We start from the raw sequence: 19,989 nt of genomic DNA, 5'->3' as shown, positions 1-19,989 counted from the left end.
AGAAAAAAAACCAAAAAACTGAATTATCAACAGTTTCCAGTTCCAAAACACAGCCCCCACCAGCTGCTGTGGGGAAGATTACCCCTATCACAGTCAAAACCATCATCAGTATTAAATCAAAAAAGAAAGTAAAAAGTCATCAAGAATGCGTAAGAACTCCCCTTTCCTTGAAATGTGTTCCCAAAAATCCTTTTTTCCCCTAAAATGTTAGAGCAGTTGTTCAATAGGAAGGAAATTATTAACAACAATCAGAGCATTGCTGGTTTGTTCTGCTCATCACAGAAATTAAAAGTAGCTCAGTACTGTAATTAAAATATAGCCTGGGAGCTGCAGCAGAACTTTATTTACAGGTGTCATTACTGAGGTATCATATGGGATTTTTAGGGTGTTTTTGTTTGTTTGGGGTTTTTTGTTTTTTTTTTTGTTTTTTTTTTTTTTTTGTGAGCTGCACAATCTTTTTTTTCCCCACACAGAGGCAATCTCTTCCCATTTGTCCCAGATAATTCACATTACAGCCTGTTTGAGGTGTGGCTCTTGCAGGAAGAGGCTCCAGGGGCCGTGTGGGGACATCTCAGTGAGGCCACAGCAGACTTGGGCCACTGGGACATTTTCTCCCAATAAATAAAAAAATGTGCATTTCAAACATTGTTTTCAATAGCCTGCCTGTACAACAAAGCACTTTTTTTTCTCCTTCTATTAATTTATTTAAGCCTGAGGTCAGGTTATCAACAACAATATTCTTAATTGGTGTGTAAACAAGGCTTTGCCTTGTTTTAAACTGACATGAGCTGGGGGTTCACTTCTCACTCACACTGTCCTAACTTGTTCTCCTCTAATTAAAAAGTAAATAAGAGGCACGAGACACCACTCTGCTGCAAGCTGCAGAGCAGGGCTGCTTCCTGGAGATATTTATTATGCATGCAAAATGAATTTAGCAAATGAATAAAATGCAAATATATGAGGAGAGCACAAAAACACGCTTTCCCAAAGACATTGAGAGCTGACCTTTTTAAGTGGAATATATTGCAATTAAAAATTCTGGTACTGGTTATGAATAAAAAGTCTTGTTTAAAAGTTTCTACAGGACACACATTAGACTTTGAAAAGTGCTTAAAAGTCCAAAGCAAAACAGGGGTAGTGCAAGATGTGAATAGAAGCATAATTTAAAACCCTTTGGAGCAGCAGGAGGCAGCATGTGTTACCTAATGTGGTATTTGACTGGTCTCTTTCAGTAAGGGCCCAGATTTATGAAAAAATTCCTGTAAACCTTTGCCCAAATGGCTGTGCAATATCTACACTTCTTATTAACTTAGGTCAGTTTGCAATCAGTATATTTGGAATAATGAGTACAAGATGCTTTGCAAGCGTGTGGCAAGCACATTTCTCTCTCTCTCAGGATTTTTCATAGAGGTGCACAGAGAGAAATGAAAGAAGAACAATTTCTATTTCTGCTCCTTATTTTTCCTATGTAAAATGTGTTCAGAGAATTGTTTACCTAGAGTAAATACTTGATTAGATTCTAGTGAGGATTGTTTGAGCCTGATGGTCAATCCAATCCACCAATATCTAAACTCTCGAGACAGGGCCACGAGTTGTATAAAAATTAGAGATAGAAAATGTAGTATATAGTTTTATATAGTATATTAATGTGTTTTAACATAGTTATAATAAATCATTCAAATTCTCAATTAAATGAAACATCATCATTTGTTCCCATTAAATTCAGCTACACTTACAATACAAGAAAATAAAATATAATAAAAATAAATATAATAAAAATAAAATAAAATAAAAAATGTGTGTGTAAGTGTGTAGGTGCTCCTGTAGCCAGCAGGGAGGGCAGCAGAGCCCAGGAGCAGCAGCAGTTCCCGGCCTCTGAGCTGGGCAAAGCTGATCCACTGGGTTGGGACCGTGCTTGGCTGAGTTCCTGCATCCCCCAGTCACCCCAGCAGTGGCACCTCCTAAAAATCACCCTCAGGTTGTGTTTGGAGCCCTTCCTGTCAATATTTCTGTCAATATTTCTGCCTGACAAGCCTCGTGCAAAGCTCAGGAGGAGGTGCAGGGGTGCTGGCAGTGCCACCCTGGCGCTGTGCTGCAGCCCCAGCCCCTGCAGGTTTTTCTTGGCTCTGCCCAGGTTCCAAAGCACAGGAGGAGCTTCTCTTGCATCCTTCCAGTGCCTGCTTTGTGTGGGCTGAAGAAATTGTGCTGCCTGCAGCATTCCGTGTTGGAATCCACCCCCTGGTTATATGAAAGCTTGATTACAGCATCCACAGAAAAGAAATCACAGCCTTTGGCTGTGATTTCTTTTCTGTGGATGCTGTAATCAAGCTGGTGCACCACTGCTCCAGCAACCACAGGGTTTTTGTTGCTGTTCCTTTGGTCACTTCTGTAGATTGGAGCTCTTGGGCATTCCCTGTTGAAGAGCTCCTGGCTGGCCTGTGAAGTTAAACATGTTATTTCAGTTGATTTTATTGTTCCAAATGGTCTGCAGGTCTCTTCAGCAACACAAGGAGCAATAATATTGTTCTATGGTAGGAGAAAGTTATTTTGTCTTTATTATTAGCATTGAAACTGGCCCAAATCTGTTAAGTAAGCCCTGGGCCCTGCAGGAGCACGAGCATTTCTGTAACCTCCCAAAAACACACCCGAGTCTGGGTCTCCAGCCCAGAGGGAAATATTTCAGTGTAACTGCTGTTTAACAGGTGATATTTTGTTTAAAAGGCACTGCAGATATAACTATTGATCAGCCTTTCTATGAGTTTGGTTCAGGAATCAGGGTGGGATGGGCTGAGGAGCAGCAGAACCCGTGGCTCTGTGTAAGGGCTGCTCAGTGATAAGAAAAAAAAACCAAAAAACTGAATTATCAACAGTTTCCAGTTCCAAAACACAGCCCCCACCAGCTGCCAAAATTTGATTTAGTGTCAAATCCAAATTAAAACAAATGGGGCTCGTAGTTAACCCATCAGTTCATGACTGGGAATCCTTTTGCAGTCCTCTTTAATACCTGTAGTGACTCTGGCTCTTTTTAAAGGCAAATCAAAGTAAATTGCCAATTTTTTTTTTTTTTTGCACGTCTCCACACATTTGCTCTCTTTTAAATGCTTGGGGCCAACTCGGAGAAGAAACAATGAGGAAGAAAATTACTTGTTCCAGATGAAACTCCTGTCCTTGTGTACAATGAATGACATATAAAAGTCAGATAATGATTATGTATTTTATTTCTGCTGACAGAAATGTTGGAAATAAGTTTTTAGTTTTCAAACTTCTGGCAATTTCTGTCTTTGTTTTTTATTTGTGTCTATAAATTGCTGTGGGTGGTATAAAAATGACAAATGGAGGAGGTAGCTGGTACTGTGTGAAGAACTGCAGCAAGAACTATAGAGAAAGAGTGAATTTTCTGTTGAATTTTATTTATCAGTTTTAATCAAGGCTCTCTGAAAACGCAGTTCTTTGTCCAGTTCCCACTTAGCCACCTAAAAACTGTGATTAAGATGCACTGCTGAGACCAGACCTTGCATGAATTTTACTTTGAGGACTTAAAAATCTCATCACTCTGTCCTGCAGCTTCCTTAATAATGTGTTTTATGTTGTCTATTCTGGCATCCCAAAACCAGGCTGGCTTTTGGCAGTTGCAGTAATTAGCAGGTACAGCAGCTCACTCAGCAAAAAAGTGGAAGGCTGCATAAACATTCATGAAGTATTGAAAGATTTTTGTCTTTTCTAATAAATTCTGCCAACCTTACTTTTAATGAAGATCGAAGAATATTGTAATTTTTCTACACATTAAATATTCTAAGATATTAACTAGCTCTGGGTCTGCAGTCGCTGCCATTAAATGTTTCAGACCAACTTGATGTGTATTAATTTGGACAAAGTGTATTCACAGAGCTTTGATTTTGAAGGTAAATTTAATACAGAGCCGACAACAAATCAATGCATAAGCATCAGCAGGATAAGAAGCACAAAGAAAAACAATTAAGTTGTGCAGTTTAGAGAAAATTCTGGCTTTGGATGTGAGTGGGAATTGAGGAAAGCTAATTTGCTGATTTGTTTTGCAGGAGCTCAGTTGTTTAAGGCTTTTAGATGGGCTGTAATTAAAGCTGGTATTTCAGAGTCTTGTGCTGGTTCCTGCACTTGCTCTGCTCCCTTTGCTCTTCCCTGGAGAGAACTCTGGGTGTGTTGTGTAGCGTGTGTAGAATGGTTTCACTTAGGTAGATGTATCATTGAAAGGTATCAAATAGTTATTCTAATGATCAGCTTGTAGAAATTTGAGCCAGGTTCTGTTTTAGGTCTGGATTGAGTCTAATAATTCTGAATGTAACAGAGAATCAGGACAGAACAGCTTATTCATTAATAGGCTGCTTTTAAACTTGAGCATTTGAGAACCTGAATGTGCATTTAACCTCCCACACTTTGTGTGAGTCAGAAGTTTTTTACCATAATGTAATCTTTTTTTGCATAAAGTAATGATCTTCCCTTTCCCAGATGGGGAAATTTATATGAGTTTGGAGTCTGAGAGATGTGGTGAAATGCCCACCTACCTGCTGAGCCTAACCTATATTTTAGTTTTGGTTTATAACACAGATATGGGAACAGAATGAGATATTCATCAGTAGTTTTGTAACCTTTCAGTTCTTTGACCTCTATTTCTCATGCTGCTGAATGCTGCTGTCACCTGTTATTAGCAGACTGAAATGCAAAGGAATGTAAAGACTCAAATGTATAAAAAGAAGTAATACTTCCACCCAGATTTCTATAATGCACCATAAAGTCCGGCAATTTAATGGCTGTGAGTCAGCTTGGATATGGAAAAAGCAAAATAAAAAATTGAGCAGAAGTAAAATTCAGCTGTTAAGAAATGTTACACCATTGACTTCCACTGCATGATTATCCCCTCTTCATCCTCTCCTTATGTCACCATCCATGCTATTGATTGTATAGATAATTCCTCCAAAGATTTAGTGACTCATGAAGCCAGGAGGCATCATATAAAATATTTTCTGTGTACTGCAGTACTGAACTTTCTGCTGCTCAGTGCCATCAGCTGCATTGATTAAATTGACCTGTTTCCACTTGAGAAAAGCCTTCAGATGCCTCAGCAGCGAGGCAGCCGTGGCTCAGCAGCAGCTGCCTGTCTGCACGCTGAGGATGGCATCAATAATGCACAGGGAACCATCTCCAGGCTGGAGGAGCAGTGGGGTTGGCATCACTTTTCCTGCTGGATGCCACCCACAGCGGGCAGCGCCAGCCACCCTGCGCCGGGACGCGCCCGCCGCGTGCTTGGCAGCGCTACGGGCACGGGACAGCTCTGGGACTTCTGGTTCTTTCTAAAGTCCTGTTTCAGCTGCACTGATGGAGTTTTCTTTCCCTGCTGCTCGCAGAGGGTGACGAGACAGGAGTGATGGACAGCCTGCTGGAGGCCTTGCAGTCGGGAGCGGCTTTCAGGGACCGCAGGAAACGAACGCCGCGCGCGCCAGGTAAGGGAACTGCTGCCAGCCCGGGGCGGGCTGAGCTTGTCTGGCACACACACAAACACTGCTTTGTGCCCACTTTTCACTGGGCACGTTGGCTGCTGTGGGGCAGTGACTTGCAGAGACACAAACACTGCTTTGTGCCCACTTTTCACTGGGCACGTTGGCTGATGTGGGGCACTGACTCACAAAGACACAAACACTGCTTTGTGCCCACTTTTGACTGGGCACGTTGGCTGCTGTGGGGCACTGACTCACAAAGACACAAACACTGCTTTGTGCCCGCTTTTCACTGGGCACCTCTGCCTGCTGTGGGGCAGTGACTCGCAGAGACACAAACACTGCTTTGTGCCCACTTTTCATTGGGCACCTCTGCCTGCTGTGGGGCAGTGACTCCTGTGAAAGCCCAGCACAGTCGCAGATTTTTAACCTGCAGCTCCAACCACTGGGTGCTCTAAGGGCTCCTGTTGTCTTTGAAATGGCATTTAAACATCCCTGCGCTAAGTGTGCTTAATTCTTACAGCTGTAAGTACAAATAATATATTGTAGGTGGTGCCGTGAGGAGTGTTAGCTTCTTAACAGGTAAGACTTTGAGTGTTCAGCTGATCATCATTTCCAAGCACTGCTCGTGGATGTGTTCTGCTCTGGTAGGAACTTCCAGTGTTTGTAGTCTTAAAAGTAAAAATACATTAAGATATCTTCATTTTCCTGAGGAGGACAATAGTATTGGACTGAACTTTGTCCACTTTACTGAGCAATTGCTTCCTCCTGCAAAGCTGATTTTGAGAAAATTGGAGAAGTTAATCAGTGGCAGTGTTTCCTTCATTCACGTCTCTGCTTACGATATTCCAGTGGCACACACTTTGTGAAATGCATTTGCTCTGCTTTCCCTTTTCATCAAAGCTCATGGTAACTGTGTTTTGCAACTTTTCATTTGAAACCTGTCTTACAGTAAAAAATGCAGTCTTAAAAATCTACAGTTGAAGTTATTTGGCATAAAATCAAAAGCTTGGTTTGGATATGTTTGGCAGAAGAGAGTCATAAATAAGCCATGCTAATCCACCTGATCCTCAGTGAGCTGGGGTTAGGTTGATGTTGGCTGAGGAATTCTTTTAGAGGAACAGAAGAGTAAAGGCAAATTCTTTTACCCTCCTTAGTGACAAAGGTAGTGCTTAATTATTTTTAATTTGCCATATGCATGATCTTATGGGAAAAAAAAAAAATACTTGATTTGTTCATATTATGAAGTAGATTCTGCTACAGTTCCAGGATCATTTTTAATTCAGGGCTTGTTTCTGCTCTCAGATCAGACATGAAAGAACTCCTCGATCAAAATTTGGTTTTTTCCCTATCTTGAGAAGTATCATTTTGAGAGATGGTTTCTCTCTGTTGTGACTTGAGGAGACATTTGTCACCAAGTGGTGACAAAGCAAAGCTTCCCAGGGACCAGAGGAGACTGGACAAAATCTGCTGCAGCTGAGAAAGCCAAGAAGATAATTGAACCTGGGTCAAAACCAGGGATTTCCTCAGCAAAAATAGGGGACACAGCTAATTAAAAATCCCTTTGACTGATTTTCTGCTTTATGTAGTTACTTTGACGTCTGTGTTTGGAATTTCATTGAGTCAGGTGATATTCCAGTGGGGCCTGGCTTTTAAATTTAAGGAGCTGATTGACTTTGGAGAACTCACTGTGAGAAAAGGACTGGGTCTTCAATTCCAAACTCTGGCCAGCTGTAAGGGTTCTGTAAGAGAAGGAAGCCATAAAGTAAAATTTCCAGGGGTAAGAATTGAGAATAGGATGCAGAAAATGTTAATCCTGATCAAATATCTCATTGCAACTTGCATGCAAATTTTCTCATGAGGTTTAGAAACATAGGTGACATCTAGTGAGAAACTTATCTGCACTCCAGAAGGTGCCTAAAAATGTGGCTGTGACATTTCTGAGCAGTGAACTACAACATGAAAATCCTGGGACCACATTTACAACCTTCCACATCTCTCCTTCCAAAAAGGAGCAATGACAGTTCCCTCTCTGGTGCCACTCTGTCCTGCCGAGATCCAGCCAGTGAGATTGGAACAAATAATTCCATTGTGGTTCAGTGGAAGGAGGAAAAAAGGAAATAAAAGTCCTGGAAAGGAGAGACTGGGGGGTTTCTGGGCTTGCTGGGACGTGTGGTTGTGACTGGCAGATGGAATAACTCTGTCTGTCGCAGGGAACAGTGCAGGGGTTTTCATGGGAAAAAATAAATACAGGTGTTGCTATTTCCAAAGTTAGACTTGCCCAGCAAAGTTTTGGTTTTGAACTTGTCTTGGTTGCACATTATGTCTGAGAGGAAAATCCATTAATAGTTCTTTTCCTGTTTAGACACAGATATCATTTTTTCTGTGTCAGTTGTGGTTGTAGTTTAGCAAGGAGAAAAGTGAACTTCTGCTTGCTTATTTTTTGTAGTTTTGTTAATTCCTTGGTAACAGGCGGCCCCTACAGAAAGGCAAAAAAAACCATCCAAACTCCTAAAAAACCCACAAAGAAAATGCCCCCAGAACCACTGAGCACTACAGTAGGTTCACTTCTGTATACTTTGCATGTGTGTGCTCTACATCTGTCTTTTTCCAAACTTGCTTATTCTGTTTGCATCTTCTCATGGTGAAAATTAAAACTGAGGAGTTTCACACCCTCACAGTGGCTGCAATCAGGTCATGGAAATTGAGCTTTTGCTGTGTTTTCTTCCAGTGGTTTCACAAAGGAAATTTAACTCAGAAGGAGCAATCTGTAGTATCACTTCTAGTGGCATTTTTGATCAGTTTGGCTCAAACTCACAACTTAAAAAAAAAAAAACAAAAGGCAAAAAAACCCCTGTGTGTGTTCCCTGTGGCTTTAGGTGAGTGGGCTGGAGCTGGGAGAGATTAATTAATTTGGATAACAGAGCTCCAATTACTACAAAGGGGTGTCATTCCACCTCTTCAATTTGCCTTTTTTACAGGGGTTGCTGCTGTACCTTGTAGAATATTTGTGCTTACATGGTCATGCCTTTAAAATAATTTCTTTCAAACTAATTTCCAGTCAGATTCAGACTGGGCAAGAGGTGCAGAAGGGAAGAGAGGGATTGCTCAACATTGCAGTATTCCAGCTGGGGAAAAATCAGATGGTGAAATGTACAGCCAGGTTCAGAAAAATAAAACCCATTTTGAAGATGTTTCACTGCATTCTGTTTGTTTGCTAAGGCTGGAAATGAAAAGCTACACTTTAATGGGCTGCATTACAACCCCAGATTTTTCCAGTAAAAATGGTTTTGTTATCAGGTCATGGAAGTAATAATAATAAATTCCTGCCCCCCTCCTCTGGTTTTACATTTCACTCTGCTCCTGTGTGTTCTTGCTGCTGGAGATTCCTCAGTGTGCAGGAACATTGTGTGGTTCCTCTCTCCTGAGCTCAGCACTCCACTTTATTGTTTCTGGCCACTGAATTTTAAGGACAGAGATTGTCCTTTCAGTGGATTGCTTTGCTTAGAGAGCCTACAAAATAATAATTAGAAATCAGTTTCTAGAAATGTTGGTTCCTCTTCCAAAAATACACTTACATTTTGTAAGTTTGCCAATATTGCTATAATAAAGAACAGTTTTAGGTGACATTTATCACAGGGTGCCATTAAAATCTGCATCCAGCACTGCTGCTGCACAATAATCCCTGCCCTTTCTCCTGGCCCTGGGCTATGAAATTATTAAAAGAAGACCAATTCAGGAATAATTTTTTCTCTAAATTAGCTTAAGTGAATTTCTGCACAGAGTTAACTATTCTGCTAAGGTTCTTTCTATTAAGTTTTGAAGATTTTTGCCATGGAATTGTTTAACTTTTACAAGAGGAAAAAGGAGTTGTGCTAATAGAGTGTTGCTATTTTTAAATTATTTTTTTTTTAAATTTTCATATGGCATTCAGACAATTTAATTTAAAATATGGGTTTAAGGATGTGGATGTTTTTCATTGCATCAGAATTCTAATAAAAGGTTATTGTTTTAGGAATATTGTGTCTTCTGCTTGGAGATACAGCTCTGCTTAAAGACTCACTTTTGCTAGTCTACCTTGCTAAAATAATTTTACCTTTGCACTGATTATAATAAATAAAATCTGGAGGATTAGTTTGGTTTCTGAGTGCACAATCCTCATTTACCTGAACCACATTCAAATAAAAACCTTCAGTCAAAGCAAATTTGCTTTCCTGAGAGCATTGTCAGTCATTCTGGATGTGACAGTTGTCTGAATAAGCTGGGTTTTGATATGCTTGCATCTGTGAATTGGTGAGAATATCATAAATGTTAAAATGCAAGGAGGTGGGAGGTGCACTGAATCTGTGCTCAATAAAATGCCTTTCAGAGGAACAGATCCTTAACATTAAATACCTGTTATCAAGTTGGAAATATCTATTATGGGCCATAAAAATTCAGTCTTGAGTTTAGAAATCAGTTTGTATTTTAAACTTACTCAACTTTTCAAACATTTTTGCTTTTAGGAGCTGAGTTTTTAAAGGCATGTTTGCTATGCAGTTGTGTAATGGAGGATTTTTGCTTACAGTCAGGTGTTGTGGACTAATGGGACTCACACATGATCCAAGTGCTTCAAAATTACCACATCTGCAATAGCAAGAGCTAAACAAGATCTCCAGTGATAAATTTACTCATTTTGCTATCATGACATTAGTGTAGATTTAAGTTTGCTTTTTATTTCTAAATATAAATATGGGCACCATTCCAATTGAATCTCAGCAAATTACCTGAGTCCTGAGAGCTCCATAAACAGTCCCAAAGCTGTTTAAAAATAGGTATTTGTGGTATAATCTATTTTTACTGTGTCTGCATTTGATCTTATGGCTTTTGTAATTAAAGGACTAGTTAGATAATACATTTTTCTGGTGGCCTGGCATGAAAGAAACTGCTTTAATACAGGGAGATTTTACTTGGTATCTCTGCCCATGACAGGGGGTTGGAAATAGATGATTTTTAAGGTCCCTTGTGTCACACTATGACATGAAATAACTCACACACAGATGCCAGATGTAAAAGAGGGAAGAACAGAACTAAAAAATAACTTTATTTTCTGACTCCACTATAAGTAGAATAGCAAAAGTGACAGTGGATTGGAGTGTGCAACTGTCACCTCTCCAACCACACTGGTCAAATTAATAGTCTGTTAATTCTCTCTGCTCACAAAGAAGAATGCAAAACAATCATTATTTATACGAACAGTGTGAGGAAATTCAGCAGAAATACGTAGATATCAGAAGGCATAGAAAACTTTTCGAAGAACTTTCAAACTCTCAAAAGAACAAAACAACAGCCTTGCAGCCCAAACCTGAATTCTTTGAGTCTTCAGAGAAATTCTCCTTGCAGGCAGGAGGAGGAGAAGGGGACAGAAAGGGACTGGAGAGGTTCAGGCTGGGTGTTCCAGGTTTTTGGGTGGACACCAAATTCCCTGGAGCAGGCAAGGAGTGAAGAGGCTGCAGCAACACCTCAGGACCACAGGTTGGGTGGGCAGAAAGAAATTCAGGAATTCTGTCCATTTGCACAACTGCTTTCACCTCTGTGGGTGTGTTGCCCATCTCTGGAGATGGATTTGTTGTCTTTAAAATGGATTTTCTGCTCTTGGCATGCAGGGATTGTTCACGTGTTGGCCTAGAGCATGCCAAGCCTTTTTTTAGGTCTTGTGTTGTGAAATAGATTTATAGAAATAAAACAAAGCTTTTCTGAGAACCAGGGGACTCCTCCCAGTAAGCAGATTTTTTAGTGATCCAGGTGGAGGCTGCCAAGGTCACAGAGCAGGATTTTGTACAAGTTGGAAGTCACTCACCATTCTGAATTTATTTATTTTTTAATTCACACTGAATCTGAAAACTGTTCTATTTTAATGAGCTATGTCCTGCTAGATGGGAAGGCCTCCATTTCCAGAGATTGATAGCTGAGTTGTGGCTGCATCTTTATGCAGTAGCTGAAGTTAGAGGAACTTCTTTCACATGCACAGAAAGGATATTCATGCATTCATTTACCAACTACATGAGTAGTAATGAACGATATGCAAGGCTAACTTAATTTGCATTTGGCCATTTGAATTTTCTTTGTCAGTGCTGACAGTGTTATCATGCAATTATTGTGAAACACTTCTATTTGAAAAATTTTCTCCCACAGTTCTGTTTACTGAGGTAAAGCACATTGGCTTTAATATTTTAATATATATACATAATGAATGGAAAGGGAAGAGATGAAAATCACTGTTGCAGTGTATGACTTGGAAGGGGATTAATTGAAGTGACATTAGGTCCAAATGGTTATTTTGTAGATAGGGAGGATTTCTGTTCCATCCTGCTCAGGGCACACGGGGTAGAATTGAGTCCCCCGGCCTCAGCACGGAGCCACTGGCCCTGAGTTCTTAATTGTGGCTGTCATCTGAGCTGTAAGAACTTCATTAGTTTCCCTCCTGCAAAGGCAATATTTACCCTGTGGGTTAGGATGTAACAGAGCAAACCGTGAGACTTCTCATTTCCTTGTGGCATTAGCAGGAGAAAATAAGAAAAAAAAACCCAAAATAACAATGCTCAGTTACAGAGTACTGATATCTGTTGTATTAACACAGATATCATCTTCAGCAGTTATGTCATTCTGTGAGAGGCCAGCATTGCAGTTGCCTCAAGTACTTTTATTTTCCTGACATTTTTAGTTTCATAATCATAATAATTTGTTCTCCTGCTGTTTTAGTTTCGTAATTTTTTGTTTCATAATAAATAAATGTATTTTCCTGATGTTTTTAGTTTTGTATCTTTCTAAGAGGATGATTTAAAGATCCAGCCCAGGTGTGCAGTGGCAGAGGGACAGGTCGAGGCCAGCAGTGTTTTTGGAGCAGCTCTGCAGAGGAGGACACCACGTGTGGGATGGACAGTGCAACCTGAATTCTGTGCTTAAACTTCTGCTGGTATTATGGTGCTCATTACAGGTGTGCTACCCAAAAGCAGAGTTTGGTCTTTATTGGTCTTTATAGCTTATTTCAAGTGGAAAATGTTACCAATTTTGTGCTATAGATTTTGTGATACCACCTCATCCTCAATTGGACTTCTTTTATGCTTCTAGGAATTTGGGAGAAGATCATTTCAGGGAGCAGGTTTGTGTATTGGCAGGTTGTTGGCCTGTTTTATCTGTGATTTTTTTTTTTTTTAATATTTTTTCATTTTTCTACAAAGCATCTCTGGCCATTTATTCACACCATGTTGGGCTTAGCAGCCTGCAGGCCTGACTTTACATGGCAGTGCACTTTGTCAGGAGCATTCACTGCTGAGCTGAGGCCAGCTGGGATTTCAGGAGCTGTGTGAGGATGCCTTGGGAAGGCTGAGCTAGAACAGAGACCAGACAGAGCTACAGAATAAATCTGGGATTTATTCAAGGATCTCCTCATGGTTCCACCTTGGGCAGCACCAGAGCCCAGCCAGGGCTGCACCCAAATGACCCAAAATGGTCCCAAAATGCACGAGCGCTCCCGGGGCTCTCCCTGGGATCAGTTCTGCTCCATTGGCACCTTGGAGTTCATTGTCCCATTCCAGCTCCAGCCCATCAGTCCCACCCTGCTGGTTTTTCTCTCTCCAGCCCACGCTGTTTGTGCTCCTGGGCTGAGGTTTGGATCATTTGTCCTTGGTGCCCAGCTGGAGCAGGAATTGGTTTGTCTCCCTGCTCTGTGCAGAGCTCAGCATCCCCTGATCTGGAGCCCAGACTCACACACTAAAGCAGCACAGAACCTGAAAAATAGAAAAGCTGAAACCTGAGGCATCGAGACCTGGTCAATCATCATTTCAAACCCAATTTCCTGTCAGTATTTCCATTGCATTTCTGAAACTGCAGCACAGGTGGTTCATCTAATTATTGCACATTATTGCCTCAACATAATGTAGCTGAGCTGGTACATTTGTAATGTATGTAGCTCCAAAATTGCTCTCACATCCTGAGCACTATCATGCTGGTTAATTGTAGGACATTTGCACTGCTAGGTTGGTTCAGTTTCAATGCTGTTATATTTTAAAGGGTGCTGCAATTAGCGTGAAGTTATTTTTAATGATGACTAAAACCAGATGTGAGATATTGATGATGTGCATTAATAATAATTCTGATAGTTCTGTATTTTAGAGTAACTAGTTTCAAATTCCAGAATTGCTTTTATTCTGTAAAAAACACACACCAACCTTAAAAGAGCTGGTTTTATTTTGCCATCCTCAAAACACAGTGCAGAAGTGAACCTTTGATATGGTTTGTTGATCTTCTCAGTAGAAGATCTCTGCATGTTACACAGCTGATTTCTCTTTTGGAGGAAAAAGTGATATAATAGGCTTTGATATAAGGTTTTGTAAGAACATTATCACTAATATATCTATTAGTGTGTGCATTAGCTCATCTCCTTTACCCTCTCATGGAAGTATATAATGTCATAATATTGTTATTTAAAAACTATATACACACTGTATAGTGCCTTCCAGATGGAGGCTAAAAATAACAAAGATACTAGAGTTCTTCCTTAATCCACATTATATTCACTTCTCATTTTCTCTGTGATTTCTGTATTTTTTCCTTCCATTTCTTGTTGCATTGGCTATTTCTTCTGTTGGTGAAGATTCTATTTAAATAATTATAAGGAGAGTATATAAAATTTTACAATGCTGTCTATGTGTCTGTAATTCCATGAATATATTACTGGAGTGGAATGTCAGCCTTCCTGCATTTTCCCCTACAAATTTAAATTACAAATTAAAATAGACATACCACACTGAAATGGGGAAAATGTTCAGTCATTGTGAGGATGATTTTTTTCCATTTTAAAGGGAACAGGTTTCTAAAATAACATAATAGGGAAAAAAGCCATTATTGCCAGCATTCCCTCAGGAGAGGGAGAAATAATTCAGCTTGGCCACAGCATTTTCAGTTCTGTGATCAGGTTACACTGTCAGCTCAGCTGGCTTTAGGCTCTGTAAGAATTACGTCCAAAGCAGGATGGGATGGAGGACCCAAAAGGTCCCTCTGACTTCACAGAGCAGAATTTGAGTCTGAGAACAGCAGCAAATTCCATCATTACTGGGGACTGATTAAAATCCAGCAAGGTGTTCAATCAACAATTTGGAAAAATAATTATTTCCTTACGAAAGAAACAAAACAAGACAAACCGCCCAAAAAAAGAAAAAAAAGCTACCAAAAAACACCAGAAAAAGAAAAACCGCCTGGATCTGATGATTCACTCCTGAAAAATATATTATCATCCCTGTCAGACATTGCAAAGATGACTGGCAATTTCTTCCCCTGTGAAATCTGTTCATTACAAGATGGTTTTGACAAAAGCTTATTTTATTTTTAAATCTACTTTACCAGAGTGTAAACCTTAAAGGGAGATTTACTAGAAGTTTCAATTTTTTCTCCTAATGGATAACCACTCAGAAGGAAGGTGGAATTATGGTTATGGAGTCTTCTGAATATTTACTTCCTGTTGAAATAATAGAGACACTATTACTGAGGAACAGACATTTCAAAGAAAGATCTCTCTTTGCTGAAGGCAATCATCATTTTGTTTTAAAGGAGCAGCAGCTCATCCTCTCAGTGAACAGACATGAATCCATTTCTGAGTTGTCTTTAAACTTCTCAGGAAAACCCCTTGAAATGTTGTTAAAGAACCAGGAAGGTCTGCAGCACGAGGGGGGAGGATTTTGGGAGCGGAGGAACCTTTGTAAAGCACATTTAGCAGCTTGCAGGAATTGCATTTGTGCTAAACCCTCGTGGGTAGGGCAGCAGTGAAAGGAGGAGCAGGCAAAGACCAAGCAGGGCTGTGCAACACAAAGCCTGTTCTGGAGGAATTGTGCAGGCAGGTGTGGGAAATGAATTTGTAGGGAATTTTAGGGACTCTTTGTAGGTCTGTTGTGGCTTTTTTGTAGTTGTTCATGTATGAATTTTTTGAGAGTATTTAATTTTTTCTGTTTAAGAGGTTATTGATCTATTTAAATGGGCTGATTGGTTTTTTATGATTACTTTAGAGTGATAGGTGTTGATGTGGTGTCTGTCAAAAGCTGATTTTTATCTTCATTTTTTATTGGGATAACACATCCTTCATACTGTGATGGCTTTCTGTACTATGGAGACAGATGGTTGTTGATTTTCTTTTGGGAGAGGGAATTATAACGTCTCTATTATAACATCTTCATTATTACATCTGTATTATCTCACCCTTCACATAAAACTAAAAACAGAATAAAGATTTTTAAACCCCCTCTCAGTTTCCCCATCTCTGGGTCAGAAAAAGGCTTTATCCAACAAGGGCTGCTGTCCAAGGTCTGCAAACTGCAGTTCCATGCAGACTGAGCTGGAGGGTGAAATTAAACTGTGGGAGAACAAAAGCCTTTAGGAAAGGACAGGCTCTCCCTGTCCTTTGGGTGCCCACTTTGTGCAAAACCTCAGCATTAAATGCCCACTGAGACCTCTCTGTTTTGCCACGTGAGAGCTGTGCCCACCTGCACAGATCTGAGGGAAATCCTCCAGCAAGGTTCAGTGCACCCCAGGCTTTTGGGGTTATTTTTTGTCCTGCTGTGGGGTTTGACTTTGCTGTCATTCCCAGGAATGAATTTTCAGAGAGCTCCCCGGAATTCCTTCCCGTGCCAGCAGGAATTTTGAATTTTCCCTGGTGGCTCTCCAGAGGCAGCTCCTTGGGAGGGTTTGTTCTTCCTGTGGTGCTTTCAGACTCGCTTTGCCTTCACTCCTGCCCTGTTATTTCAGGATGAACACAGGGGAGATGTAATAAAGCATAAAGCACCTTGTGTTTCTTAAGCAATTTTGGAAACCCCTTGGGGCACCACAGCTCCTGTGCTCTGGCAGTTCTCTTGCTTGCTGTCCAGTGCCTGATTTTGGAGCCCTTTTTGCCCTCCAAATGTCAGCATCTGGACACCTTCCAGACACTTTGAATTTTTGTGTGTGGCTGGGATCCCTGACTCAGAAAAACCTGTTGACATTTTCAGGGAAGCAACAGTTTAAACCGTTTAAAGTATCTATAACTTGAGGTAAAAAGTTGTTTGTTTTTTTTTAAATAATTTTAAAATCAACCCACAACCCAAACAAAACAACAACAAACCCACCCATAATTTTGTTTAGGGCCTTCAGCTGCTGGAAGTGTCCTCTGGCCCTTGTAGTTGTGAATAGAGTTGGTATCAAACTCAGGAGGAGTTAGAACAGGACAAAAATAGTTGAAATGTGGATGTGTCTGGTAATTTTTCCAAAGCACATCTCCCATGCCCTGCAGTTGCTTTGCAGTTCATGTGAATTGAGGAACAAAGAGACCAAAGTCATGCTTGCATATTCATGTCTTTGTCTCAAAGAGGCTCATGGATGGTGGAAAAATGGAGAAATTATCCCAAAGCTGCCACAGGATCAAAATATCTCAGAAATGATGCAAGAGGATTTTTAAGGATCACTGAAATATCAATCTGAGAGAAAAGTTCCTGCAAAACATTGATAATAAGGCAGTGTTGCTCTGAAAATTACATGTAGAGAAGTGTAAGAATCTGTGGATTTTAATTGCATGTTGTCATTCTTTAAACACGATGGCTGCAACTTTAGATTGCTGAGTACTTTTTAAAAATGAACTTATAAAGGAACCTATAGAAGGTAGAGTACATTTGAAAAATATTGTTTGAACAGTGTGTGTTTTCTAACATAAAATAACTTTTGTAGGGCTTAGGACTGCAGAATTTGAATATGGCACAGCGTGCTGTAAATGAAAACAGGAGCTCTTAAAATGTTTTAATTTTTTTTTCTTCCAAAGATTAAGGAGGTATACAGTAGAATGAATTTCAAAAGGAATTAGGAGCTTCTAATTAACTTCCTCAGACAATAACTGGACAGTACTTTAGGCAGATCTGGTAAATTTGCACACATTCCCAGGTTCTTGTTTGACTTCACTGATGTTCTAAGGAGTGCCACAAACCCAGTGGAAGCTGGGATCTGCTCCAGCAAAGGATTTAATGGTCCAGTATTCCATTTATAAATGATGAACTGCCTAAAACACCTTTTCTTTTAACTTGCAAGTGAACAAAAGGCAGTTTAATCTCAATAGAAGCCTCTGAATACAGGAAAGAAAAATAAGAGCTGCAGCTATTAACAGGTTGTATTTAATATGGAAACAAGAAACACTTGTAGGAATGTTTAGAACTCAATTATTTGATTGTAAAAGCAGTGGCACATAGGGACCGAGTGTGAACAGAAGTTCTGTTTAAAAAAAAGAAAATCTTTTATCTGGAAATCAAATTAACAGCTGGTATTAATGTGTACAGGTTGCATCAGGAATTGAAATGCAGAGAGGGCTCTGGTTTCTCTTCCCAAAACCAGCCTGAGCACCACCCATTCCAGCAAGAACACGATCACACTGCTGCAGACTGGAAAATAAACCTGCTTTTGTTCCTTCAAAATTATTTTTTTTTTTTGTTTTCTAACAGTCTTTTTGAAATCATCATTTTAGATTAATTTTTTACCAGATTTTCCTTACAGATATGAATGTCTTTATAATGGACTTATCTTCAAGTGCAATTCCTGTTCCCCAGTATTTTTTTTCTTTATTTAAAGCATGATATAAAATAGAGAAGCAATAGAAAATATGATGTTTATGGGACTGTGTAGCCTTTTGATTTCCACTTTCAACTCCTTTTTTCTGTACATAGATAACTCACAGAAATCACAGAATATTCTGAGTTGGGAGGGACCTAAAGGGATCATCAAATCCAGGTGTTAAGTGAATGGCCATGCAGGGACTGACCCCTTACCTTTGGTGGTTTTAGCACCTGGCTTTGACCAGCTGAGCTCATCTCTATTTAGATATATATATATATATATATATATTTAGGGGGGGGTTTAAATGTTTATTAGAAAGGGCTTTGCCTCAACAATTGGCATGAAAAGGTTTCATTTTGATATTTTTTTAAGAAGAAATCTCTCCCAATAGCTCACTGTTACTATCAGTATTTCAGGTTAAGTGTAAATACTCTGGGCTCTGGCTTTAGACTTTTGAAAATGACTTGCTATGAATTTACTGTAATGATGGGCTAATTAGTTAAAGTCCAGTGAGTTTAGCTAAACACGCAGTGTTTGATTTAGAGAGATAAATCTGTGCTCTGTCAACCTTTCCAGGCAGAACCCTGCTCCCAACAGTGTGTGACAGGTCGTGAGCCCGGGGATGTGCTGCAGAGCAGCTCAGCTCAGCCCTTCACCCTTGACTAGTCATTTCCCTCGTGGAGCAGAATCCACAACTGCCAGCTGGGGAGTGGGGAGACCCAAGGAAACCTTCCAAGCTTCCTTTCCTGCTCCCACGCAGCAGGAGATGCTTTGGAGGTGGTGGCTGGAACTCACCTTGCTGTGTTTTGGGAGTTTGGTAGCTGCACACCCTCTCTTTGCCCTGTATATTCTGAAATATCTTTATTTAGAAATGCTCTGCTATAAATAAGACTCTGTAAGCATTTTTAACGTTTTACATTTTTAGGATTATACCGTTCCAAAAGATAATTTCAGAAATATGTTCACGATTGAGGTGCTCACACTTCACCAGACAAATCAAAACCCCCAAACCTTATTTAGCTCATCTGGATGGTTTTTATCGGAAGGAAAGTGATGGGCTGTTCCTGTTGTAGTTCCAGGCACACAGAAAGGTGCATTTAAATCCATGATTTGCTGTCCCTGTTGCTGGGGAGATAAAAGTCAGTGGGACAGGGTGCTGTGCTGTGGGTGAGCAGGGGCACTGGATAAAAGCAGCTTTTTTGAGACAGCATCAAAGCCCCCAGCAGCAAAACCCTTTTTGCTCGAGCAGCCTGCCCCAGGAAGAGCTTGCTCTTGGCCACAGATGAGAGCAGTTGTTTAAGAAAGAAACAAACAACAAAAAGACCCACAAATGTCATCCTGTACACAGGATTTTCTGACAGTTCTCTGTAGAAATCCTGTCGTTTTAGCAAATGAATAAATTGGAAGGGGCACCTGGGAAGAGCCCTTATGGCTTAAGGAGAAAATGACACTGTCTGGATTCTGGTTTGCAATGAAAATTAATGAAAAAATAATGAAAATTAACGTCCAAAAAGTGAATAACTGAACTAACTTGTACAAACAGCAAGCTTATCCCTTCAGTATTTGATGGAGCTGTAAGCAGTGAAGGCTGTGATGTGCTGAAGTGATGTCAGCAGAAGCTCTGGGCTGGGCAGGTGTTCCCAGTTTGTGTCCCAGTGCTGCCACTGGGGCCCTGTGGGTACCACTAGGTGGAACCATCAACCCTCCCTTCCTGCCAGGAGAAACTCACTCACAGCTCAGTCTTTCAAAAGGATCCAAGCCAAGAAGGGTTTTTTGTGGCTTTTTTTTTTTTTTTTTTTTTTTTTTTTTTTTTTTTGTGTGTGTGTGTCTGTGAGCAAAGGAATAAATTGCTGCCTGCTTGGCTGAAATTGTTTTTACTAAAATAGGCAATGCAATCTTTCCTGTATGACCACTGGGA

The 19,989-nt window shown here is 40.2% G+C and overlaps 1 protein-coding gene across 4 annotated transcripts in view; it reads left to right on the top strand.

Annotated features, from left to right (window-relative positions):
* Positions 1-19,989, top strand: part of DIAPH2 (diaphanous related formin 2) — a 169,538-nt gene that overhangs the window by 112,074 nt on the left and 37,475 nt on the right. For all 4 annotated transcript variants that reach the window (XR_013340783.1, XM_077786470.1, XM_077786469.1 and 1 more), the window contains one exon: positions 5,382-5,477. Coding sequence is in view for 3 of the 4 variants with exons in the window: in XM_077786470.1 (XP_077642596.1) it covers positions 5,382-5,477 (96 nt within the window). In the remaining variant the exon portion in view is untranslated. The remainder of the gene's footprint in view (positions 1-5,381; positions 5,478-19,989) is intronic.

The sequence above is a fragment of the Lonchura striata genome, chromosome 14 (assembly GCF_046129695.1).
Source record: "Lonchura striata isolate bLonStr1 chromosome 14, bLonStr1.mat, whole genome shotgun sequence".
Taxonomy (NCBI): Eukaryota; Metazoa; Chordata; class Aves; order Passeriformes; family Estrildidae; genus Lonchura; species Lonchura striata.
Note: the sequence above shows the minus strand (reverse complement) of the source record. Positions and strands in the feature narration are given on the sequence as shown.